We start from the raw sequence: 26,092 nt of genomic DNA, 5'->3' as shown, positions 1-26,092 counted from the left end.
TTGTCGACTTTCATTGTCTAGGAGGACCGCCTGAAGATAGATGTGATTGACTGGCTGGTGTTTGACCCAGCACAGAGAGCAGAAGCCCTGAGGCAAGGCAACGCCATCATGAGGAAGTTCTTAGGTGGGTTGTCCTCTTATAGCCTCTGATCTGATCCTCGTGTGTCTAACTTTTGTTTTTGCAGAACTTAGTTCAGTGAATGGGAAAGGAGGACAGTTGGTAAGGACCTAAGCTCACCTCAGGACCAGGGATCAGTTGATCTTGGGCAATCAGTTGCCTCCCTGTGCTCTGGGCGCCATCTGATCCCGTGCACCATAAAGAAATCATCTGAATTGACTTTAGGACGGTCAGCCGTTCAGTCAGTAAACTGTGAGGAGATGGCTCACGGTTAAAAGAGTTTGTTGCTCTTATAGAGGAACCAAGTTCAATTCCCAGCTTACAGCCATCCATGATTCCAGTTCCAGGGGATCTTCTGGCCCCTGTGAGTACCAGGTCCATACCTGATGCACATACATACATGGAGGCAGAACACTCTTACACATGATAGAAACGAATTAAGTGAACGCTGAACAGGCTGATAGTTATAGGCCCGAGCTGACTGTCCCTAGCATGCTCAGTCAGGGAGACTAGAGTACAGTTTTGACCTTTGTCCATCACGACAGCAGGCGCTTGTTCTTTATTTACTTAGTGTTTTGAGTTGGGGAGTATGCATGTGCCATGTGTATGGAGATCACAGACAGCTTACTTACATATCCTTACCACCTACAGCTTCCCTCTCCACCATGTTGGGCCCAGTGATGAACCAGCCCAGTCTCTGGGCTTTGAGTAAGCACCTGTACCTACTGACATATCCCCTCAGCTAGCTCCTTGACTTACATAGCACAGGCCACCTTGGTCTTAAGTCAATAGTTCTTTTTTTGTTGTTTTGTTTTTAAGATTATTTTATTTTATGTGTATGGGTATTTGCCTGCATGTATACATATGTGCAGTACATGCATGTATGTTGCCATGGATCACCTGAAACTGCAGTTACAGACAACTGTGAGCTGCCCCGTGGGTACTGAGAATTGAACCTGGATCATCTAGAGTAGAAGCCAGGGCTCCAACCACTGAGTCACTTCACAGCCCCAAGTCAGTAGCTCTTTAGCAAAAACTGCTGTGTAGATCTCCAGACAGAAACAGGTGACCAAGGGACCACACTGCATGTGCAGGGAAAACGCTGAGCGATCCCATGAAGAAGGGTATAGCATTGGATCTCAGGTGCTAGCACATGCTAGCACAGACACCTGAGCAAGCTCGGCAGGAGTCCTATCCACAGACACTTTGTAAAGGTTTCCTCATGTCATTCAGTTTCAGAGTGACTTTCCTTTATGGACAATTAGGGAAGCCATTATTTAGTAATCCCCTAAAATAAAACTTCACAAAACTGCACCTTATTACCATGATACCAAATTTTGTGGCAACCTAGAAACAGGAACTAAGAGAAAACAAACATAATCCTTCAGAAATCAAGGAGATTTATATACTTCACCTCTTATAGTAGCTCACTGTTCACTAGGCACGGCCTCCTGCACTGTATTGCAGTAAAGGGAGAGCAAGCCAGAGAGCTTACTGCAGCCTCTCTCCTCCTGACTGTGGCTGCCATGTGACTGTTTGGAGGTATGAGCCATGTATATAGTGAAAGGAGGCCCTCTCCCCCTGTGTCGCTTTTTGCCAGACTATTTTATCAGAGCAACAGAGATGAAGTTAGGACACTTCCGAATTGGTTTGCAATCTGAGAGTCCTAGGCCCTTGTTTACACTCGTCAAAAAAAAAAACGGTTCCTTCAGCCAAGAAAGCCTTCTGGTTTTGCACAGATAACTTCTCTCTTTTTTTTTTTCTGTCTCTCTGAGAGGCTACAGTTCAGTGTTCTTCTCTAAACACAATTACCAGGTAGACTTGAACTTTAAGTTGCATAGATCAAAAGCTATTTGACTGGATCCATAAGTAGAATACATTTTGCCCTAATTCTATTTCTAAAAGATGTCCTAGGAGACATCTGGTTTTGTCATGTCACAAGCTAAGGCTGAGGCAGAGCGGCCTCCCTGTGCTGGGAAGGCCTGTGAAGCAGGGTCATATGATGTGAGAAATGCAGTTTCTAGTCAGCTGTCTGCCATGGCCAGCTTCTCAGACAGAATGCCTCAACCTCCTCGGTTTTGGTTTTGATACTTCCACCAAAGGGGAGAGAAGCAGCTTCTCTGTCAGATCTTGTGTTATGAAACCAAAACCACTTAACAGTAAGTTTCCGTTATAGTAATGGAAAATGATTATAAATTATAAAACTATAGTACTGTAAAATTAAAGTATCATAAATGATACCATAGCTCTTAGCCTTTGAGAAATATCTTTTTTTTTCCTTGAAGAGATAGATGTCTATGAAAGTGACTGCCTTTGTGTTCCTGTCACACTGAGTTAGGAAAGAGCCAGCCCATTAAGTAGAAAGATCGCCAAGACCTTTAAAGAAGTCTCCGACCTGAGCTAGAACTTGTAATCAGTGATTTGATGCTCTAAGAAGCAGTCAGAGCACAAGACTCTGTGGTGGTGCATGCCTTTAATCCAGCGCTAGGGAGAGTTCAAGGCTGGCCGGGACTCTGTACAAAGACGCTAGGACAAGCAGAAACCACCAGTACACAGAATTCCATATATACTGATTTTTTTTTTCACAGCATTAAAGAAGCATGAAGCTGCAAAAGAAGTGTTTGTGAAAATCCCTCAGGATTCCATCGCAGAGATCTATAATCAGTGGGAGGAGCAAGGCATGGACAGCCCTCTTCCTGCTGAGGACGATAACGCCATCCGAGAGCATCTGTGTATCCGAGCCTACCTGGTGAGCCTGAGAGAAACCAGCCTTTGTGATGGTGTTCCTGAGCCTCTCTTGAACTGAATTATATAATTTTGTATTTTTAATTATGTAACATGTATATGTCTGCAAGTGGGTCTGTGCACGTGCGTGCAGGTGCTTTTGGTGGCCAGAGGCACCTAATCCCCTGGAACTGGACTCAGACCGTTGTAAGCTGCCTCATATGGGTGCTGGGACCTGAACTCAGGACCTCTGCAAGTGCAGCAAGTGCTCTAAACCGCCGAGCCATCTCTCCAGCCCTGGGGAGTTGGAACTTTTTCCAAAGGTGGTGATAGATCCATCTGAGGTCCCCTTTAAAGTCAGTGCTGACTCACTAATAGGAGGGTGATACCATGGTCTTGTCATCATTGGCATGGATCTGTCAATCACTGACCAGGTGAGATAGTGTGTGACGCCTGCAGCTACGTTGTTAAGACTGTAGTGTCAGCTGTAGTGCTTTTGTCAGTGACTTACAAAGGCAATGTGCTCCATATATATTGGAGTAAAAGTAACGGCGTTCGCAGTCCAAGTTCATTCAGCACGTAAGTGATTGCTGTGACCAACTAGAAAGGCAGAGTTTGAGGACAGAGTCTGTCTTGGAGTGTAAGAGCCAATAGGCTAATCAAGAAGATAAGCAAGTACACATGCCTCAGAGTGACTGGGGACAGTATGTCAGTACCATGCTGGATAACAGTAGATACTGAGCACAGCGCAGGTTACTCTGCCACCGTTTGTCACTATGGAGAACATTTGTTTGTTCATGATTTTTGAGGAAGAGTTATTTCTAAGATCTAGAACTTTTGAGCAGTAAAAATGAAAACATTCTATAACCTCCAACATTCAGGAAACTGAAGCAGGAGAATTGCCACAAATCTGAGGCCCTGTCTGAAGAAAGCAAAATGTAAAACCATGTTTTTGTTCTGCTTAACATCACATTCTAGGAAGCCCATGAAACCTTCAACGAGTGGTTTAAACACATGAATTCAGCTCCACAGAAGCCGACACTGTTATCACAAGCAACTTTTACAGAGAAAGTGGCCTATGAACACAAAGAGAAGAAGTATGAGGTAAGGCAAATGTGAGTCTGAGGTGAGCCTGTTGAGAAGTGTGTGTGTTCCGATCAGTTTCAGCATGTATGTTCTGATTGGAATGGGATGGTCATGTTACACACTCTGCTTTGAAGCCTGTTGGCCTTTCCATGGCTGACTTGTGCTGAGAAATGTTGCTGGGCATGGTGGCACATGTTTTTAATCCCAGGACTTGGGAACCAGATCTACGCTGATCTCCATGAGTTCAAGGCCAGCCTGTTCTATATCCTGAATCCCAGGCCAGCCAGAGCTACACCTGTGAGAACCTGACTTGGGAAAGCAAAATGAGAGAAAGCAAGCAAGGAAAAAAGCTTTTAGACAATAGTATCATTTACTAAATAAACATTTTTGCATTCCTTTTATCTTTGTTAATTGTTTTTCCTTATGTACATGGCTGTCTGAATCAGCTCATAAGAACGGTGGTTTTGTCTACATTCTAAACATGTGTCATGTGCTGATTTGGTCCATCATGTCTTGCTTGTGCTTGCTCTGCAGATGGATCATAATATTTGGAAAGGACATCTGGATGCCCTGACTGCTGATGTGAAGGAGAAAATGTACAACGTCTTGTTGTTTGTGGATGGAGGATGGATGGTGGATGTCAGAGAGGTAAGCTCTGTGTTTTGTTTCTAGCTTTGAAAATATTAACAAGCCCGTAGTGTGATGGCTCAGCTGGCAAAGACAGATGTCACCAAGCCTGGTGACCTTAGCTCGAGCCCCAGGGTTCACATGGTGGAGAGAACTGACTTCTGCAAATTGTCCTCTGACCTTCAGATCCACATATGGGCACCAACTCACGTGTGTATAAAATACACACACACATAAGTGTATTAAGTATTTATTATTAATCCCAGCACTTGGGAGGCAGAGGCAGGTGGATTTCTGAGTTCGAGGCCAGCCTGGTCTACAGAGTGAGTTCCAAGACAGCCAGGGCTATACAGAGAGACCCTGTCTTGAAAAACAAAAACAAACAAACAAAAAAAAGTATTTATTATTAGTCACTTCATGTGTATAAATGTATCTCTGTACAGCACGTGTGTGCCTGGTGCCCACAGAGGCCAGAGAAGACGTTTGGGTCCCCTGGGAGTAGAGCAAAAAATGGTTATGAGCCACCGTGTGGGTGCTAGGGATCCACCTTGGGTCCTCTGAGCCATCTCTCCAGTCCCTTTTTAAGTAAATTAGTAACCAACAGTAGTAAGAAACGCCACGTGTACTGTATCTTCTAATGTTTTTTTTCTAAATAAGAACATCTACAGGCTTTATATAAAATTGGTAGTCATAACTAAAACCTCCGTTTTAAGCTTAACTGAAAATACTAGCTTGAAATAGGAGTGTTTCTTTTTTTCAGATTTATTTATTTTATGTATATGCATCCATCATCGCTCTCTTCAGACACACCAGCAGAGGGCGTCAGATCCCATTACAGATGGCTGTGAGCCACCATGTGGCTGCCAGGGACTTGACTCAGGACCTCTGGAAGAAGAGCAATCAGTGCTCTTAACCCCTGAGCCATCTCTCCAGCCCTAAGTATTTCATTCTTTAGTAAACTACTCATATTCAGTATGTTCACTTGGACTACCTAAAGTCTAAGTTTTAAAATTCTAGACCATTAGAATAATGGTATTATTTATTCATTTCTTTACCTAAGTTGTTGAGTTAGTTAGGGTCGTATTACATAGTACAACCAGGCCTTGAACTCACAATGTGCCAGGCCGCCCACCCTGACTTGAAATCCTTCTGATAGCTGGTTTACAGATAAATGCCACCTAGCTAGAGTCTATTTTTAAAGAATGTTATTAGATATATCTATTTTATTGTATATGAGTACTTTGCCTACATTTCTGTGTATGTACCACATGTGCATAGTGTCTGCAGAGGTCGGAAGGAGAACACATCTCCTGGAACTAGAGAAAGGTGTCATGGCAAGCCACCATGTGGGTGCTTAGAACTGAACCCAGGTCCTCTGCACGAGCAGCAAGTGCTCTTAACCCCTGAGCCATCTCTCAGCCCCCCTCCCCCAAGCCTACATGTTTAATGGTGTGTATTTAACTTGACGTAGAAACAAGCAGGTCTGACACTGTAGGTCTGACACTTAGAGCCCTGTCCTCGGCTGCCCATGACCACGGCTCAGCATGTCCTTCTTAAATACACGCTTCCGCCTCTGGGGTAAGAGTGGGCTACAGAAGTATGAAATGGCATAAATTAGGAGTGATGGCACATGCCTGTAACCCCAGCATTTGGGGGACTGAAACAGGAGGATTAGGAGTCAAGAGCAGCCGCAGCTGTCCCTTTCCCCCAAAAGATGTAAATGTCAGAAGAAAATCACAGTTGAGTTATAGTTTAAGTTCAGATGAAGAGATCTCTTGGGCTATGGGTAGCACTTGGCAGCACAGCTTGGCATGCATGGGGCCCTGGGTTCCACCCACAGCATGTTAGTAAAGGAGAGACAAGGTGCTTCTAGCTGGAAAGGGTCTGGACAGGATGCCTAAGAGTATGGTACTTAAGAGGGTCTTGAGCGAACAGCAGCAATGCTGAGTGGAGAGGGAAGACCGACAGCCGTTGAGTACAGCGTTCAGTGGGAGGACTGCCGAGCCTGTGCTAGTGACTTCTCCGAAGACTTTCTCCTCTTCCTCCACAGCCTCTCATCTCCTCTTGTTACAGTTTGCTGATTCTTTAGCTGTGTAAGAAAATGATTCGTTTCTCCTCGCTCACCCCTCCTCCCACCCCGATCCTTCTTGCTCACTTTGATCACCATTGTCAGACTGGTGTGTTCTCTTAGACCCCAGGACTGTCTGCAGATACCACATACCCGTCTTCTTTCAGGGAAACTAAGTATTTCCCCTTGTAGCTTTGCTCTAATGGTATCCAGTGTGTGCCCAAACACCTAATAAGAGACAGGCAGCTTAGGAGAGAATGAGCTTGTGTGGGCTTGCTGTTTGAGGGACATGGTTTTTGACAGCAAGAGTGAGAGGCAGCTCGTGTGTCTGCAGTTAGGAAGGAAGACGTGTGGTCAGGCTGTAGCCTTTACCACCCTCTTACACTTCCACAAGCCTCCACTCCCTAGAGGTTCCAGAACATTCCTCAGCAACTCTCCCCACTGGGGACCAGTACTCAAAAACAAGCCCTGGTCCTGAGATGGGACAGGATAGTTACTCAGTGGCTTCTGCAGACTGATCCCTAAAGAGAACTAGGAATGCTGCATGTGAGATGGCTGGTGTGTCGTCAGCAGCAGGTCACGTGCACTGGGGACTTTTCCTCTGCCCCTCACAGTGTATCTATGGCGTTCTCTTTAGTTAGTTACTGCAGTTTTCTACCTCGTTAGCTTCTCTTTCTGACAAGAAGTAAATATTAACAGAGACAGGGCCGAGGGCCTCTGACTGCTGCTGCTGCTAACTGTGTTTAGAGTCCACTTCTGGGCTTTTCTGGTTTTTTATTTGTGATACTGGGGATTGAACACAGACCTCACACACATTAGGCAAGCACAGTACTTCAGAACTACTTCAGAGTCGTCTACTACATCTTTTTTTCTTTTTTTTTTGAGGCAGGATTTCCCTGGCTGTTCTAGAACTCTCTCTCTATAGACCAGGCTGGCCTTGAACTCAGAAATCCACCTGCCTCTGCCTCCCAAAGTGTTAGGATTAAAAGTGTGTTCCACCTCCAACTGGCCAGAGTCTACTTCTAATAAAACTTCCCAGCATAATTGTAAATGTTCAGTGGTTCCTTAGGCCACATCCTTCTCTTCTGAGTCACGATTGAGCTAGTAAAATCTGAATGCTGCAACAAAATACCAAAACCAGAGGTTCATACTGATACATAAGTATTTTTATTTTATTATTAATTTTAGACTAGATAATAAAACCCATAAAATAGTCCAGAATCTCTTGAGAGCTGTAAAGCAAGGAATGATCAAGAATTTTACAAATCCTGAGAGGTGGCAGATGTCAGGGGCACCGCCCTTCCAGAAGGTCCGATCCTGGACCTCCACACTCATGTAAGGCGGCTCACGACCACCTGTAACTCCAGCTCCCAGGGGCCTGAGTCCCTTTTGTATCTCCCTCAGGCAGCGGCACACACACACACAAATAAAACTACTTCTTTAAAAATATAAATAAAAATGATCTAGTCTTCCCTACTGCCTCAGAACTAATCTAAAAGAGTCTTTCAAAGGTGAATGTACTGAGTTTAGTGTACAACTCGTCGATAGGAAGCGGAAGCTAGCAGGACTCCTGCTGGCACGTTCCTGACAGAGGCATCAGACAACTGCACCCTTCCCTTACTTACCCAGGCAGATTCCATGACATGTGCTCAGACGTCAGCCCCTCCCTCCACCCGCTGGGCCAGCTGTCCCTGTGCACTACAGACATCCCTGCATTAGACACTGGCATGACTCCACCATGGGTAACTAGAGTGGCCTTGCCTCTGTTGTGAGCCGTGAGAAGAGATTAAGGGGCGGCTGCTGCTTAGAGGCGGAAGGCACCAGAGGCACCGTGCACAGGGAAAGACGGTCTTAAGGGTCTCATGTAGGAGTCCCCAAGCTGAATAGAAAGGTCTTAGGTGTTTACATGTTAGGACCACCTCTGAAGATAGTACCTTCTCTTGAGAAAACAAATGTTTTCATCTTAAAGTTATGCATTTTAACGCTTGGTCTTCTGTATTAGATCTCAGCACAGTAGGTAACAGGCAGCTCCCTCCCTGGGAGCCCATCCATCTTACACTCATTTAGGAGGCTTCTCAAAGAGCAGCTAACGTTAGCTTGCTCGTCTGTTGCTGCTGCTGTCCGGTTACACCCTGCGCTGTGAGCTCTTCTGTAGACCTCCATTTGATTTTCCCTCCTGTGCTGCTAGGGATTAAACGGTACTATGTGCTCTGAGGTAACTCCAGCGCTTCCTAAAAAAAGTCATTTAAATTACTCGTGTGTGTGTCCCTGTCTGTGATGCTGCTGTGTGCGATTGTGCAGTTGTCTGTGGAGGCCAGGGGAGGGCCTCGGATTCCTGAGTCTGGAGTGCTTGTGAGCCCCCATCGAGAGCCCCCATGGAGGGTCCTCCCTTAACAGCAGCGTGTGCTCTCCACCTCCGAGCCATCCGAGCCATCGCTGCAGCTCCTCCCTCCGTGTTCACAGGGTAACACAGGAAGCTTCATGTGTCTGGGTACCTTTTAAAAATGACTTTGATGAGCCGGGCGGTGGGGGCACACGCCTTTAATCCCAGCACTTGGAGGCAGAGGCAGGTAGATTTCTGAGTTCGAGGCCAGCCTGGTCTACAGAGTGAGTTCCAGGACAGCCAGGGCTACACAGAGAAACCCTGTCTCGAAAAAAAAAAATTAAAAAAAAAAAACTGTACAAAAAATATTCTCCTAGAAAGAAGCTTACAAGTTCTTAAAGAGCTCCCCCTGTCTTGACCCTCTTTGCTGGCCTGATTATGTCAGATTGGTATGGACTCTCAGATCATAGATACTTCTGTGCTTACACCTACATGTATTGAGGGAAATAACTGGTAATTTTTGTCTGCTTTTACTCATATGATATTCAGTCTCTGGTTCTTTTTTTCTTTTTTCTTTTTGTGGGTCATTAGTCTAGATGCATTGAGAATACATTTGGCAGCATCGTATTTCATCCTGTCTCCTAGCATATTCTTTTCATCTTCATGTCTTTGGTCCTAAAATTTTACTTTAAAAAAAAAAAATCTAGTTTGATAGACCAGCTACCATGATTGGCACTGCCTGTTTTAGATTTTAGTAGGTGTGGTGAGGTTAGGGTGGTGGCTCAGTTGATAGTGCCTTTGAGGCCCCCGGACCTGTATTTGATCCCCCGGAAGTTCTCCTTACAATGCTAGCTAGCACTGAGGAGGGACAGGCAGGAGGAGACTGGCGCTTGTCGGCAAGGCAGTCCAACCTAACTGGTGAGCTCCAGGGCAGCGAGCGGCCCTGTTCCTGGGGATGACACCGGAGGTGATTCTCTGGTACTTATGCACACGTGTGCACCCCACTCACATTCAAACGTATACACATACATTTTAAAATATAAGCATGGTAAGATTTGGAAAAGAAATGTAGTGTTTTCCTGTCCTGGTTTTGACTAAGTAGTTGACCCTCAACGTGCCTGGGGCGTTGATTCTAGGACCCTGTGGAGATGAAGCTGTTCCCTTTCATCATATCAAAGGGATTGAGGGTGTTTTCATGTATCTGTCACACATCCTCCTGGTCGGTAAATGTCTTTCAGATCACAGACACCAACTTTAGTAGAAACGCTGTCTAAACAGTTGTGTTATGGGATTGCTTAGCAAACAGTAATGAAAAGTATGCATGTTCACTGTAGATGCAGCTTTCCCTCCATGCTTTTCATCTGTCCTTGGTTAAATCTGTCGAGTCCTAACTTGACTGACTGGTTGGTTTTGTTAGTTTAGTTTTGTTTTGTTTTTTTAATGTCTTTTGAGACAGGGCCTTTCTAGCAGCCAGGCATACTGTATAGACCAGGCTTGCCTTGACCCTGCACTTGCCCTCCTGCCGTGGCTCCAAGTGCCACAGGTTAGGATGGCAGGTACAAGCCCCCACACTGGCTGTAGTTGGCTTCTCTATTTGTAAGGTGTGTAGCTTAAAGTTATTCAGATGGTGACAGGATGCCTGTCTGTAGGACGCTGAGGACGACCCTGAACGGACGCATCAGATGGTCTTACTGAGAAAGCTCTGTCTCCCCATGCTGTGCTTCCTGCTTCACACCATACTACACAGCACCGGGCAGTACCAGGAGTGCCTGCAGTTGGCCGACATGGTGTCCTCTGAACGCCACAAGCTCTACCTGGTGAGTCCGTGACCATTTGCAGTTGTAACTTTTACCCACTTGATGCGCTTGCATGGTAATATTTGTGAATACCTGTTTACAGTTTTTAGTTCTTGCATTTTCGGAAATAATGTTGCAGTTTCAGTGTACTATTTTTCAGAATGTGTCTATACATATGAACATAAGAAAGAAGCCTGCCGGGAACTAGCATGAGCTCTCTGAGCAACACAGATAGAGCTTCAAGGAAAATTCCTCAAGATTGACTAGGGTTGTTTTTAAAGTTGATATTCTTATTTTTAATGTCTTTTTTCCTTTTTCCTTTTAAATGTCAGGTATTTTCTAAGGAAGAGCTCAGGAAGCTGCTGCAGAAGCTGAGGGAGTCCTCCCTGATGCTCCTGGACCAGGGCCTGGACCCGCTTGGCTATGAGATCCAGTCCTGACTCACACTCTCTGATGCTATGACTACAGGAGGATGCTTGCTTGCTTGGTTGATTTTGGTCAAATATACATATTTGTAATTATTGAGGTTTTTTTTTTTTTCCTTTGGCATTCTTGGGGAAAAATGTAAAATTTGGGGATTTGGATTTTGTATTATATCAGTATTTCTTTATGTATTTTTTAAAGAAATTATACAAAATAAATTTTTTGTTCTATAGATATGAGTTTCTCTTATGTAATAGAATAAGGAAGTAATATATTTTCCCTATAATCATAAGTTCCTGGCATATTAAAATTTAAAGAGAGTAGAGAATAAAGAATAGATTCATTTTCAATCCAGGTAAGTAACTTCTCATTTATCATACAATTTGGTATTTTTCTGAATTTTAAACTCAAGACGAATCTAGCAAGAGTGTTTTTAAATGGATCAGGAGCGCTAGACCAGCAGCTAGCGTCTGGATCAGGGTTCAGTTCCCAGCACACATAGGTTTAAATGGAGCTGGAGTGTTAGCCCAGCAGCTAGTGTCTGGATCAGGGTTCAGTTCCCAGCACACACAGGTTGTTCACAGCCATCTGTAATCCTAGTCTCCCACCATCCCGTGCCCTCTTTTGGCTTCTGGGCACCAGGCACACACAGGATGAACAGACGTGCATTCAGCCAAAACATCCACATAAAAATGGAAACCAGCCCAGCCCCCACAATGGTGGCAAACCCAGTCACTTATAAACCTGTCTGAAGAGAGGATCTGAGCCCCTGGCAGGAGCTCCTACACGCATGTGCACGTACACAACACACATGTGATCTATAACTCTTTTTGGTTTTTCGAGACAGGGTTTCTCTGTATAGCCCTGGCTGTCCTGGAACTCACTCTGTAGACCAGGCTGGCCTCGAACTCTCAAACTCAGAAATCCGCCTACCTCTGCCTCCCAAGTGCTGGGATTAAAGGCGTGCGCCACCACTGCCCGGCTGTATAACTCTTTCTTTTATCCTAGAAAGAGGTTATGTATTAGCGTGATTCAATGAATATTAGTTTTCTTAGGTTTGATCACTGGAGTTCTGTCACTGTAGGGAACTGCACCTGCTTGTTCTAAGGACTTACAAGCCAAAATAGGATTCAGAGTCATAAAAATCTGCATTTAATGTTGAAATAGTTTAGCTTATAAAATTAAAGTCTCCACAAATAAAGCAACGCAGTAAGACAGGAGCACTAAAGGGCAGAGGGGTGTTATAAGACTCCTCTCAACTCCCGTTGTGTTTCACTTTGTTTCCCATGATAAAAGAGTTACATCGTATTCAAAAAACTAGCAGAACTGAGTGTGCACATAGGTAATAAAGGAACTTTGGTTCTGACTTTATCCCAGACAAAAGTCACTAGAGATGGATGGCATCCCTGCATGTAAAATCGAATATACTTCTCAGAAAAACAAGAGCCAGACGTGCTGTCAGGTGCCCATAATCCCAGCACTCAAAAAAGCTGGGGCAGGAGGACAGCAGTCATGGTGAAGAACATGAGATGTAGCGAGTTCAAGCATTTATCTGGCATGTGTCGAGTCTGAGGGACTGAGAGAAAAATGCAATTTGTCAATCATGCTAAGATTCCCAGCCTGAATCCATAACCATAAACACAGAGACTCAGCTGCGGAGGGTAAACTTCCCAGACACTCACTAGTCCTCCCCCTCGCCCTCTCCCTCCCTCCCTGAGGCAGGGTCTCACTCTGCAGCCCTGGCTGGCCTGGAACTCTGGCAGAGATAGATCCACAGCCCTCTGCCCTCCAGCTGCTGGGACTGAACCTGGTCTCCATCACACCTAGCCACAACACCTCGTGGGCTCTTACTGAGGGAGCAGGGGAGGGAAACCCACACCCGTGTTGGGGAGGGTGATAAGGGAACTGTTTGTAGCAAATAGTAAAGAGCTGGTGAGCTTTGAAAACAGGCAGTGGCAAAGCTAAGAAAGCAGTGCCCTAGGGTTTCTCCTGCTTTGGAAACATCACTTAGGGAAGTCAGGGCAGGAACTGAAGCAGAGGCCTTCTAGTAACTCTGTTTACTGGCAGCCTGCTTCCTAAGGTTTGGTCAGCCTGTTTTATCTAACCCAGAACCATCAACCCAAAGATGACACTTCCCAGTTAAGCTAAGCCTTCCCACATCGGTTATCAATTGAAACACTGTACCACAGGCTTATCTTCTGGCTGACTTGGTGGCAGCATTTTCTTAGTTGAGGGGGTCTCTCTTCCCGAATTGACTCTAGCTTGTGTCAAGTTGACATCAAACCAACCAGTGCAAGCAACAGAGAAAATCGAAAAGCTAATGTTTAAATTCAAGTAACAACAGATGAAATGGATGAAGAGTTGGGCGTGTGCTGCTGGTCTTAGGATAACTTGACACACAAACTAGAGTTATCTGAAAGGGGGAGCCTCAACCTAGAAAATGCCTCCATTAAGATCCAGCTCTGAGGCATTTCCTTAATTAATGATTGATGGGGGAGGGCCCAGCCCATTGTAGGTGGGGTCCTGGGCTCTAAGAAAGCAGGCTGAGCAAGCCATGGGGAGCAAGCCAGTAAGCAGCACACCCCTGGCCTCCATCAGCTCCTGCCTTCAGATCCCTGCCCTGTTCTGAGTTCCAGTCCTAACTCCCTTTGGTAATAAACAGTAATGTGGAAGGGTAAGCCAAATGAACCCACCTCCCCACCTAAGACAAGACATTTTAGTAAATGAGCAATGCTAAGAAAATAAGAATTCAAAACCAAAAAAAAACTAAAAGGCCGGGCGGTGGTGGCACACGCCTTTAATCCCAGCACTTGGGAGGCAGAGGCAGGCGGATTTCTGAGTTCGAGGCCAGCCTGGTCTACAGTGTGAGTTCCAGGACAGCCAGGGCTACACAGAGAAACCCTGTCTCAAAAAACAAACAAACAAAAAAAAAAAAAAGAAGGAAAAGAAAATAAGAATTCAAAATAAGGATTCCAAAAAGAGGCAGGCAGCTAATATGACTCACCTGGTAAAGGTGCTTGCCTCCAAACCAGACAGCATGAATTCAGTCTGTACGGTGGGAGAACTGACTCCTACGAGCTATCCTCTGGCCTACACACACACACACACACACACACACACACACACACACGTAATTTTTTAAAGAGTAGTTTTTTTTTTTTTCAATTTATTTATTTATTTATTTTTAGCAGCATAGCTTTATTTTCTTCAGCAACAAACATTGAAGCACAAACCAAATGGCCTCTAATGGCCCCTAAGTGCCTGAGGACCAAATCAGGATAAAAAATTAGGCCCCCACTTTTATGTAGCAGCCACTATTCTGGAATCTCTTCCCTGGGGAAAATTGTACTGCTTAAGAGGAGACGGAGATAAGGTCATACTGAAGACCTCCGCAGAGGGGAGACCCTCTCTCAAGTCTCAGAAAGTCGCGACCACCCAGTAATCTGCTCGAGACACCATGTACCAGAGCAATTGCGAGGTTGTTTATTAGGGCGTGACAACTAGCTGCCGGTCAATTCGTATGCCCACGCAGGAGCTGAATTGACCCTGACAGCCAGTTTGAGAGGTGTTTTTAAAGGGAAAAACCACAAACCAAGGAATGAGGAGGGGGTGAGGGGGTTGCTAGGGTGGTATAACATAAAAATAGTGGAACATTCCAAAGGAACCCAACCTACATGAGTCAGGGTCAGGTGAAAACTCTCTGTACGCTTATCTTTCTCAAGAATGTGGTCCTGCCCTGTCACTGTGGCCTTGCCCTGTCACTGCGGTTCCCAGCTTGGTTCCACCTGGCTAAATTGCATTCTAGCCAGTTCCCGTAATTAGTCTGTCCACATTCTTAACTTGCTTCATGCCTCCATGTCTTTGTAAAGAAAGCCTAAAGAATATTTTATATCTAAAAAGGATTCTATATACCCAGTATCTATAATTTTTCACTCTACAATACCTGGGTCCCCAGCCAGGCTTAACAGGAAACCGGAGGCCCAAAGAGATGTATAGTGTTCACCACTAGGGAAAGCTGATCAAGAAAGTTCATGATGGAAATTCGGAGGAGGCGAGAATCTTCCGCGATCCAGTGTATCTCCAGCATGCTGCCACTCACTTTAAGCTCCTTCCCAACCAGTTCTTGGTGTGGTTCGACATCAGGAGTTAGGGACCCACAGGCGATTTCTGCCTCCAAAGAGGTCGGGAAAGGCACGAAGAGGGCGAATCTATGATGTTGGAATCCAGGCCTTTGGGTTAAAGGCACGGTGCTTTTGCTGGGATTTCGGGAGGCTTCTATTGCTCTTGCAACAGGGTGAGCTCCACTGGGAATAACTGCCATTATGTCTGCATTACCAGGACAGCAGCGGCCAGTCGGACCATCAGCGCCATCTACAGTGTGGCTTAAACATGTATGTGCTGTCTGCATGTCTCTAAAGAGTAGTTTCTTTTTTTTTTTTTTAATGTGTAGCCCAGGCTGGCCTCGAACTCGTGATCCTCCTGCCTCTGCCTCCTTCAGCAAATCCTACCGGTGTGCGCCACCACTACCGGCGAGTAGTTTCTTAATAGAATAATTAACTGTGGAAAAGTCATCAAAGAATCTACCTGCCTCTTTTCAGTGACCATTAGAAATAACAGGAACCCTGAAGAAAATGGGCAGAGAAATCAGCAAGTAGATGATAGAAACCTATGAAATAGTGTCCAAAATTTAAAAAAAACTACACATTAGAAGCCCAGTTGCGAGGCATATGACATTTTAACAGGTGGACGCAGGAGGATCCGTTCGGTGTCATCCTTAGCTCTGCAGAGTGTTCCAAGCCAGCCCTTCTTAATCCCTGTAAATAGTAAAAGCAGGATCCATGTTTTCAATCAGTGTGGAAGACGTCTGGACATGAGAAAAGTCACTCTCATATTGTAACAGTGTGAATATTGAGTTCGAGTCCAGCCTGGTCCACAGAATTGAGTTCCCAGTCTCGAAAAACAAAACAAACAAAATATAAATTTTCACTTCCAAATAATAGTACCAAACTTAGAAATCCTCTCCAACTCCCTGACCTTGAAGCTGGACTGCATACTTGTTGCTATAATAAGCCTCTTAGGAGTGCAATTAATATCTCGGTCTTACAGGAAAATGTACTTACTTCTTAGGTTTTACCAAAAAATTCGTGGGTAACAAATTCTGTGGTTTAAAGTTTTTCGAGGCAAAAACTCTCCAAAATATATTTAAATCTACAGTATAGGCGAGTTAGTTATCCATCCACTCTTACCTGTTTAGACTTTGAAGATATTTTAAAATATACTTTCAGCAAGCAAGAGTTTACCTCCCCTTCGGAGGATTTAAACAGCTCAGCACCGTGGAGTGTTAAACTGGCGTGGAATGAGCGCCGCCCGGTTAAGTCTGGCGATCGCCCACAAACGGACGTCTCCCCAAAGGCCTCCCTCCGAGCTCAATTAAGCAAGCGGGCGGGGCGCGCAGCGCGCCTGCGCGGCGGAAGTGCGGACGTGGTCACGTGGTCGCGAGGGGCGGGGCTACGTGGGCGCGCGGGGGCGGGGCTGGGAGGAGCTGCGGCGGACCGCTCGGAGGGCGGCGGCCTATTACCTCGCGGCGCGGCAGCCCGGGACCCGGCTGGCGCATGCCTGTCTCCGGCCGGACGGTGAAGCGGGCGGCTACGGGCGCGCTGCAGCAGCGGAGAGCCGGGAGAGCCGGAGAGCAGCCGGACACCCCGCGGGGAGGCTGGACAGCCCGGGCTCGGCCGAGAGCGCTGCTCCGCAGTCGGCGGGCATCATGGCATCGCTGGCCGACCGGGTCCGGGGCAACGGGCGCATCGCCGCCGGGCTCCTGTTCAACCTGCTGGTGTCCATTTGCATCGTGTTCCTCAACAAATGGATCTATGTGCACCACGGCTTCCCCAACATGAGCCTGACCCTGGTGCACTTCGTGGTCACCTGGCTGGGCTTGTACATCTGCCAGAAACTGGACATCTTTGCCCCCAAAAGTCTGCCGCTCTCCAAGCTCCTCCTCCTGGCCCTCAGCTTCTGTGGCTTTGTGGTCTTCACCAACCTTTCTCTGCAGAACAACACCATAGGCACCTATCAGCTGGCCAAGGCCATGACCACGCCGGTGATCATAGCCATCCAGACCTTCTGGTACCAGAAGAGATTCTCCATCAGAATACAGCTCACGCTGGTGAGTAGCTGTGGCTGCCGCTGGACGAGCGCGTCCCTGGTCAGCTACCTGGCTATCTTTCTCCCCGGGAAAATTAAATGCCCCTTGCTTAGAGCCTGGCACTCCGGAAGCCCATTCCCATCGTCGTACTCCACACACGGGCCAGGCTCTATAAGTAGCTTATTTGGGGAGGGATGGAGAAAAAACGTCCTGACACTCCGCAAGTTCCTAGTAAAAAGTTGTGTTCCTGATGGAAATCTTTAAATGCTGTGATTGATGAGGGGGACAGCAGCCTTAGATGGAACAGTTCAGTGTGTCAGGATATTTGTGAAAACTCAACCTGGAAAGAAAAAAAAAGTAATCCTACCCCCAGGGAATTCGAACCATATGTGATAAACATGAAATGGTTTAGCATAAAATATCTCCAAATACGCGTCAGCAGCATACTGCTGGGGTGCTTTGTGTTTAGATAAAAGGAGAGTCATTAAAATAACATTAGCACTTAGTAGTTTTTAGTGTTTCTGGTCTTAATGTTTTCTCCTTATATGTTTACTCTCATGTGTTTATAAATATTGATGAGGGATCCATTTGCTTACTTGTAAGCAGTTTTCCCCAAACGAAGAAAACATGCAATTCCGTGTCCCCCACCCCCACCCCTGCCTCAGTGGTGTGAATTTGTTTCATTAGTGTTGTCAGACATCATTCTTGAATTTAAACTCACATTTGCCTCTTGTTCTTTGCAGATTCCTATTACTGTAGGTGTAATCCTAAATTCTTACTACGATGTGAAGTTTCATTCCCTGGGAATGGTGTTTGCCGCTCTTGGCGTGGTAGTCACGTCCCTTTATCAAGTGGTTGGTAACTTTTATTTATGTGACTCTTTAGATTTCATAAATTTTGAAGCCGTAAGCCAAGGTTTAGAGAATACAGTTTAGAGACAGTAGACATGGGAAGAAAGCATAACTGATTAAGTGAAGAGAACAGAGGAGACAGAAGCCCGGGTGTGTGACGTTCACCAAATGCCTGTTTGTAAGTGAACAGTACCCGTGCTTAAGCGTAGTTCGGGACAAACTTGGGTTTGGGTTTTTCCTTTTGGAAGTCTTTACAAAATGTGCAGTAAGGTTTTGTTCATTGGTCACATTTGTCATTTACTCCTCGATTAAAAAGTCACTAGGGTGAATAAAGTCACAAACTTCCAAACCTTTGAACATGAAAAAAAAAAATCAGGTGTACATATTTTAAGCTCAGAGAAGTGTTGGTGTTACAACTTGCTCATGGTCTTCTGATAATTTGTCTGTGTCAATAGAGTGTTTTCTAGGTTTCTAACTTCTTATGCGAGCACGGTGCCTTCCCTCTAGCCAGTATTCAGTTAAGTTTTTTTTTTCCCATGGGTTCACTTCATTATCCTAAGTTGCCAACAAGCTGGCTTTTGTGTCCTGTGTAGTGGGGAGAACTTGAAGGGTGTGGGGAACTGAGAAACAGTCTTCTCTCTATGCTGGAAACTTTGGTCTGGAAATGCTGGGTGTGCCTGCATGGGGAGTCAGAGGCACCATGTAACCAGTGTTACCTCTGGCACACAAATACCCACTGGTGATAAAGGAAGACATTCCCAGTTAGGAATGTTAGCTCAGTACTACGCCCTAGCACCTCACTGTTTGCTGGTGGGGTTGTCCCAGAAACATTGTTACTATATTTTGGGTAGGGCTGTGGGAGGTTGAAGATTGGGCCCACAGCCTCCTTGCGTTCTAAGCAAGCACTGTATACTGAGCTAAAACTCAGCCAGCCAGCTAACAACTTCAACCACCCGCTGCTTCTGAGCCTTCTGTGGCTGTTATCGTCCTGGCCTCGAACTCACTACCTCACACACACTAGTCAAGTAGCCACCGCTCAGCTTCAACCCCTGCTCGCTCTACCTTTTATTTTTTACACTTTCTTATTTTGTTTGTATGTACACATGTGTGCATGTACATGCCAGTCACTATGTGCACAGAGAGGTCAGAGAGCAACTTTCAGGCTGGGAGTCTGTCCTCTCCTAACACGTGGGTCTCTGGGCCCCACCTTTGGTAGTGACGTTTGGCATCAGAAACCTTTAAGCCACTGAGCTGTCCAGTGATCCACTTTTTACTCTCTGTTGTAGTTGTTTTGTTTTTGTGGGTTTGTTTGTTTTGTTGTTGTTGTTTGTTTTGTTTTTCTTGAGACAGGATCATGTTGTTCTGACTAGCCTGGAACTCACTGTACCAGGCCGACCTGGAGCTCACTATGTAGACCAGGCTGGTCTGGAACTCACTATGTAGACCAGGCTGGCCTGGAGCTCACAGAGAGATCCGCCAGCCTTCCAAGTGCCAGCATTAAGGGCATGTGCCACCATGCCTGGCCTCTCCTGTCACTTTTTAAGAAAGTATAGGTATGTGTTACCACACCTCGTTTACTTGTTAAATATTAGAATTGCTTTTCCTTCATATACAAAATATCAGTTCACAACACTCACTGGTTTGGGTTTTTTTTTTTTAGTGTGTGTGTGTGTATGTGGCCATTTTTGTTCATGAGTGTTTCAAAATTGCCGAAGCTTAGAATCAAAAGATTCTATATCCCCAAGATTTGCAATGAAATGTATCAAAGAGTGACTGAAAACCAATGGGCAAAGGTACTGTGCCACAATAGGTAGACACCCACCAAAAAATTCCTTTTAAACAAAATTATATCTGCTTCTTGTGTCCTAACTGGGCTTCTAAGGGTTTTTGTTTGTTTGTTTGTTTTGTTTGTTTTTTGTTTGTTTTCTGCTGCTGGGAACAGTAAGAGAAGGTGAAAGAGGAATCTTTAACTCTTGGCTGGAAAAAGATGGTGGGCTTGTTTGTTTGAGAAGACTTCCTTTATGCTCACCTGTGAGGACACAATGAGGAAAAGCAGCTGTAACCCTACCCTTCAAGACACACGTGCAGACTCCCACGTCTGTAGCTAGCTTGGGTAGCATCCCTCCATGCTGAGGAGTGTCCTGAGGAGCACGGAGGAAGAAATGCCAGTTCTGCTCTCAGAGTGACGAGGCTAGACTAGAGGGGAAGTTAGTTTAAGATGGAGGCATAGAAGTTTGCTCAGCAGTGAAGTCTTGAGGCCTATCCTTTAGTATGTTTCAAATCGTGGAGCACTTGGGGAGCACCTGATGTGTTTAGTGAAGCTGGACTATAGGTGTGTCGTGAGAGGGAAATGCCGAGTAGCTAAGCCCGACAGCCAAGTCTTGCTGTCGCTCGGAGGAAATGTCTTTTATTCTGCGGACGCCAGCAGGGGAGAACATTTAGACTGGGAAGAGGCTTTATCATAATTTGTATTTAGGAAAAATCTAGTGACGTTGGAGGGTACAGAAGAGAAGAAGGGTAAAGAACCAGGGCAGGGGTGTGGGCACAGGACCTTGAGGCCTACGGGAGGAGGAATTAGGACCCGACTGGCTGGGAGCCAGCGGTGTTGAGGAGCTGGGTCCCTAGGAGAGAGGATGGCAGCACATATGGAGGCTGCACAAGGGATTATGGACTGAAGCCTAGTCCTGCAGACTAAGCAGGAAGCTGTGTTGCCTGAGAAGTTACAGATGGATACTTGGGGTGTGAGACCAGGGATGGAAGTCAGTGATAGCGTGCTTGCCTGGCATGCCCAGGGCCCAAGTTCAATCTCCAGAACCTGAAATATTATTTAAAGATGCTCAAGGAGAGAGGTCAGAGCTGTCTGTGACTGCAGATAGGAAAAGATGTCGGTCAGACGGTACTTTGAGTATGGCTTGGGACGTGGTGGGTATGCTTCAATAGGGTGTGGGAGGAATGGTGGCCAGCAGCTTGGTTGAGACAGCCGTCCCTAGTAGTTGTACAGCAGTCAGGGAAGCTAGCACAGGCAGGAAGGTGAGCCAGCACTGTCTGAAGCTTTCCTGTTCTTGATCATAGCCGTACTCCTATAAGCAGGCTGAGGAAGAATCAGCTCTTTGTCCTTCAAAGTCTCAGAGACTGCTAGTGAAAGCTGGCAGGCGCGTGGTTCACATTTCCTGCTTTTGCATTTCGGTCTCGGTGAATTCCTATAGACTTGCCTTATGTTACAGAATACCTAGATTTAGGAAACAGGTCTGTGGAGGTTGCTCACAAGCCAGGCTTTTCTGCAAGACCTGATTCAAGCTGTCGGCTGAATGCTCTGCAGAGCCTCTCGTTAGTCATATTTGTGAAGTATTTTTAAGGACATGAGATACACAGTTTTGAGGTTTTTTTACTGAATGAGACAGTATTTTTAGGGTTTTCAGTTACTCCACTGTGCCCAGGTATATTTATGAGAAATCCAACCCACAGAAAAGTTCTCTGGAGAAAAAAATGTCTTCTGCCACTGAAGTGGCTCTGAAGTCCACATACCTTTAAAGCCACACACTGGAGTCCTCTTCTCATGGAAACTTCCATTCCCTCCCTGTTTCCCCAGTGTCCCTGACGCATGAGGTCCCTGCTGCATTTACTTCCTGCTATTTAGTAGACGCGGGAGAATAGAGGGGTACCTACCGTTTTCCTCTCCAAGGCATTGAGACGTCAGTTGACAGGCACATAGCATGTTCAGAGTCCCTCGTGTTTCCCCATCCTTTGAGATCTTGTAGAATCATGAGGTTTGTCCTCTTCCATAGCCTGACCCTGTGTTGCTCTGGCCAAAGGATGCTTCTCTCTGGACCTGACTTGTTTTATCTCCCGGTTGTCAGTGGGTCGGAGCCAAGCAGCATGAACTGCAAGTGAACTCCATGCAGCTACTTTACTACCAGGCTCCCATGTCGTCGGCCATGCTGCTGGTGGCTGTGCCCTTCTTTGAGCCGGTGTTCGCAGAAGGAGGAATATTTGGTCCCTGGTCAGTTTCTGCTTTGGTAAGTTCTAATTGTCCTGGCACCAGAGAGGGTGCACTGATCACCCCTTTCCTAATGTGGTTTGTGGGTTTGGGAGCACAATCTCAAGTCGGTTCTCACATTTAATCCCCGTGGTTGCTCTCTGAGGAAGGCAAGGTGAGGGGTGTGTTCACATGAAGAACTGAGGCATGTGAAAATAGACCGGAACGCCTGGGAAGGAGCTGTCCACACACTGTGTTCCTCACAGAGCCTGGCTTGATAGCATAGTTATCCAATAAACACTTTTCATCAGAAATTAATTTGCAGGTATCCATGCCCTAGTGTTAGCAGATTGGCAGTGGCTGGGACTGTAGCTGTTCCGTAGGCTTGTTTGCTTGCCTGAATTTTCTGATATCTTCTATAATGTTCATGTGTAGCTTTTAATGGGAACTCATTACTGCTGAGCTCAGTGATGTGTGCCTGTATCTCAGCTATTCAGAAGCTGAGGCCAGAGGAGTCCATGGGTCCACAAAGTTGAAGCCAGCTTGGGCAGTAGAGGGGAGACTCTGTCTGGAAGAAAGAGTAAAATTTTAAAAGAAAGCATTTCTTCCTTAAGGGAATAAGAAAAAAAAAAAAAAGAACCTAGAAACTCACATCGAAAACTCTGTCTTTTGTTGGATTCTTTGCTTGCTTTTTAAAGATTTATTTTATTTTCCAATCTGTGTCTTTGGAGGCCAGTGGTTTCGGATTCCCTGGAACTGGAGTTGCAACATGGTTGTAAGCCACCCTTCCGGCTAGGGATTGAACTTGGGTCCTGTGGGAGATGGGGAAGCTTTCACTTGCTTATCTCCTAGCCCCTTGGTTCATTGCTTTGGTTTGGGGTTTTTGTTGTTGTTTTAGATAGCATGTCATATAGCCAGTCATATAACCACAAACTCACTCTGTGCCCAAAGCTTCCCTGATCCTCCTGCCTATACGTCCCACAAGCTGGGATCTCAGATGTGCACCGAACGCCACCTTAAAGCCAGGTCTTCACTGCACAGGTTCTCACTACTTGTTGGACAGTTATGTTTGTTTGTTTGTTTCTTTAGACAGACTTTTTCTGTATATCTCTGGCTGTCCTGGAACTCACTCTGTAGGCCAGGGTGGCCTCAAACTCGGAGATCCAACTGCCTCTGCCTCCTAAATACTGAGATTAAAGGTGTGCACCAACACTGCCCAGCTCCAAGTTGATTTTCTAAATTCATTTTTCTTGGTAGGGTATTTGTTTGTATTTTGAGATAAGCTCTTACTATGCATCCGACTGGTCTGGAACTCTGTATGCCACACTGGCCTCAGACTTGACGTACATGTGTGTGTGTGTGTGTGCGTGTGTGTGTGTGTGTGTGAGAGAGAGAGAGAGAGAGAGAGAGAGAGAGAGAGAGAGATTATCAGCCTGTGTCATGCTTTTAATGGTTGAAGTTTGCATTTTTAGAGACTCCTAATGAGACGTATTTGTTTGTTACAGTGATTCTCTTGGTTTCTTTGTAGCTTATGGTACTGCTGTCAGGAGTAATCGCTTTCATGGTGAACTTATCGATCTACTGGATCATTGGAAACACGTCACCAGTCACGTATCCTTTCCAAGCCCTCTCCGTGTGTACAGTCGTCCTTTCTCATCTGTGATACTGTTACATGGCCTTTGTTAAATAAGCTGGTTATTTTAACTTTTTTATTGTTACATTTCATTAGTATGGGTGGATTTCTGCATGTATGTCTGTCACGCACGCGTGATGCCTTTGGAGGCCAGAGAAGCCATCAGATTCCCTGGAATTAAGGTTACAGAGGACTGTGAGCCATCACATGGGTGCTGGGATTCTAACCTGGGGCCTTTGGAAGAGCAGCTAGTGGTGTTTACCACTGAGACACTGATCACTCCAGCCCTGTTTTAATTTTTTTTTTTTTAAGATTTGCTTTCTGTAAAGGAATACTTTTTAATTTTCTTAGGTAGTAGTGACCTTTTCTCTTATAAAAACTGACTTAGCACCGTGACTTACTGGTAGGGGTCCAAGCGATATTCACTGAGTGTGCAGAGGAGAGGAGGCTTAGGCTTGAGTCACTTTTTGGTTCGGTTAGCTTAAATATCAAGATAATTTCACACCCTCCGTGTGTTTGAAAGCCTGGGTTATAGACTGAGATCTCATTTATAAAAACTGGAGAAGAAAACCCATGCTGATTTATATAAAAGAGTAAATCCTGACAGTCGAAAGTACAAATAGCCTGTTTGCCAAGTATCAATAAGTAACAACGACCATAATTTCTTTCAGAAACCTAGGACTCAGAATGTATTTTGTGCTGGATACTGTCCAAAATGTCTGCAGACTTTGCTCATGTGAGAAAACTGGACTAGAAGAGGTGGAAAGAAGGGAAGCCATCAGACAGCTACTGGCGTTTCCGATTTATAAGTGCTAGTTTGTGGGGTTACACAGTGGCCCAGCAGTTAGGACCTTGCTGTCCATTCAGAGGACCTGAGTTCGGTGCTCAGCACCCAAGATAGGCTATTCACAATTCTGTAAGTCCAGCTCTAGGGGATGTGATGAACTTCTCTGCCCTGCACACACACACACACACACAATCTTTAAGTGTCAGCTTGTTACCCAGAGGGAGTGGCAGTGAGGACTGGACTCCGGACATCGGGACCCATTTTCAGTAGCACCAACAAGTTTACTGAACAGTGAATGTGAAGCTGTGAGCTCAAGTCCCGTGTGTACTGCAGAGGCTGTCAAGGGAGGGAGGCCAGTTTGGAGGAGACCTGCCACGCAGATAGAGTTGAGGTTGCGTGGTCCTCAGCCACAGGCGGTCCTGAGTCGCTGTGTTGCTGTAGTGTGAGTAAGCGAGGCTCCCGCTAACAAGTCAGGGAATAGACCGACTCCTGGGGCACTGCACCTCCAGAGTTCATAGAGAGGAGAGGAGTCCGCGTGAGGAGGGGGAACCACTGTGTCTGCCAGATGATCAGGCTTCTGTAAGATTGGTAGTTAAGTTAGCTCTTACAGACCTAGTGAGGCAAGGCCACTGACAGTTTTGACTGGAGCACTTCCGGGTGTGGCAACGCCTGACTGGAGAAGAGAGAACTGGAACCTCTGCTGTTTCAGTTCCTAAAAAGAGCCACTGAGGAGTGTGGCTGCCTGCTACCCAGCTCTGTCCTGTCTCCTCTCAGTCTTCCATCCATGTCCCGTCTGCCTGCCTGGGTCTTTCTGCCCCAGCTCCAAGCCTCCAGCCCTTTATTATGCAAAAAGCCACCCTCCCTATCCAACCAATTGTCTTTGGGGCCAAGAGACCTTCCCTTCTGCAGCTTGCCTTTCTTTTCTGAGCAGATAACTGAGATAAGGAGTATTTCACTGTGGTTGTGATAACCATCCCTGGTCACATCAGCTGAATCGCAGATATAAACTCCACTGCATCAAGCCTTTGAAAGGAAAAAGACAGCAAGCGGGTGCCCTGGGCGCTGTCTAGGGGGCTGCTGCTGAGGGGTCTCTGGTGCTGTTTGTCTCCTGGAACTCTCCTGCGGCCCTGACTGGTCTCATTTACTGTGCAGCTGAGGATGACTTTGTCCTCCAAGCCTCCCGCTTCAGCCTCCTAAGAGCTGGGGTCACAATCCTGGACCGCCACGCCCAGAAACCAAGAGCCTGGCCTCTACAGGGGTCCTCCGCTTCCCATGAGCCTGAGTATGTTATGGGAGCGCTTGTTGATCCACTGAGGTCGCTTATGTACTCAGGGTCCTAAGGTTGGCCACAGTCAGCTCATTGTCCCCATCACTGCAGAAGAGAGTGACAGGGAAGCAGATAAAAAACTAGGGACAGTAACATCTACAGTGCTGGGCGGTCTTGCCATGCACGGGTGCTTGTTACACTCTATAGCTTACAGTTAGCATGATGGTGCCTGCTGTAGTCTAGAATCTTACACTCTATAGCTTACAGT

At 46.1% G+C, this 26,092-nt stretch overlaps 3 protein-coding genes across 5 annotated transcripts in view; 2 read left to right on the top strand and 1 right to left on the bottom strand.

Annotated features, from left to right (window-relative positions):
* Nup107 (nucleoporin 107) overlaps positions 1-11,399 on the top strand; it is a 43,044-nt gene extending 31,645 nt beyond the window's left edge. Inside the window, exons 23-28 of one of the 2 annotated variants that reach the window (XM_028759043.1) lie at positions 22-124; positions 2,707-2,867; positions 3,821-3,946; positions 4,463-4,576; positions 10,596-10,763; positions 11,075-11,399. In XM_028759043.1, the coding sequence (XP_028614876.1) occupies positions 22-124; positions 2,707-2,867; positions 3,821-3,946; positions 4,463-4,576; positions 10,596-10,763; positions 11,075-11,182 (780 nt within the window). In that variant the 3' untranslated portion in view covers positions 11,183-11,399. The remainder of the gene's footprint in view (positions 1-21; positions 125-2,706; positions 2,868-3,820; positions 3,947-4,462; positions 4,577-10,595; positions 10,764-11,074) is intronic. The other variant, XM_028759044.1, reaches the window with a different exon arrangement.
* A 3,605-nt stretch (positions 11,400-15,004) lies between these two features.
* Positions 15,005-16,577, bottom strand: LOC114613735 (EKC/KEOPS complex subunit Lage3-like). 2 transcript variants are annotated; one of them, XM_028759103.1, is made up of 2 exons: positions 16,412-16,577; positions 15,005-16,116 (listed from the first exon to the last, which is right to left on the bottom strand). In XM_028759103.1, exon 2 carries the CDS (start codon positions 15,571-15,573, stop codon positions 15,127-15,129), a length of 447 nt encoding a protein of 148 aa, XP_028614936.1. In that variant the 5' UTR covers positions 15,574-16,116; positions 16,412-16,577; the 3' UTR covers positions 15,005-15,126. The 2 variants fall into 2 exon arrangements, with proteins under 2 accessions (XP_028614936.1, XP_028614935.1); XM_028759102.1 differs by having other exon boundaries at positions 15,005-15,979.
* Positions 16,578-16,929: 352 nt separating this feature from the next.
* Positions 16,930-26,092, top strand: part of Slc35e3 (solute carrier family 35 member E3) — a 13,117-nt gene continuing 3,954 nt past the window's right edge. Inside the window, exons 1-4 of the mRNA XM_028759049.1 lie at positions 16,930-17,331; positions 18,054-18,164; positions 22,019-22,177; positions 23,666-23,748. Of these exons, the coding sequence (XP_028614882.1) occupies positions 16,930-17,331; positions 18,054-18,164; positions 22,019-22,177; positions 23,666-23,748 (755 nt within the window). The remainder of the gene's footprint in view (positions 17,332-18,053; positions 18,165-22,018; positions 22,178-23,665; positions 23,749-26,092) is intronic.

Source organism: Grammomys surdaster, unplaced genomic scaffold (assembly GCF_004785775.1).
Source record: "Grammomys surdaster isolate TR1022 unplaced genomic scaffold, NIH_TR_1.0 126271, whole genome shotgun sequence".
Lineage (NCBI taxonomy): Eukaryota > Metazoa > Chordata > Mammalia > Rodentia > Muridae > Grammomys > Grammomys surdaster.
Note: the sequence above shows the minus strand (reverse complement) of the source record. Positions and strands in the feature narration are given on the sequence as shown.

What these genes read in the sequence shown, in the direction of transcription:
- LOC114613735 (XM_028759103.1), bottom strand. Translation starts at nt 15,573, where the DNA reads ATGCAGACAGCACATACATGTTTAAGCCACACTGTAGATGGCGCTGAT.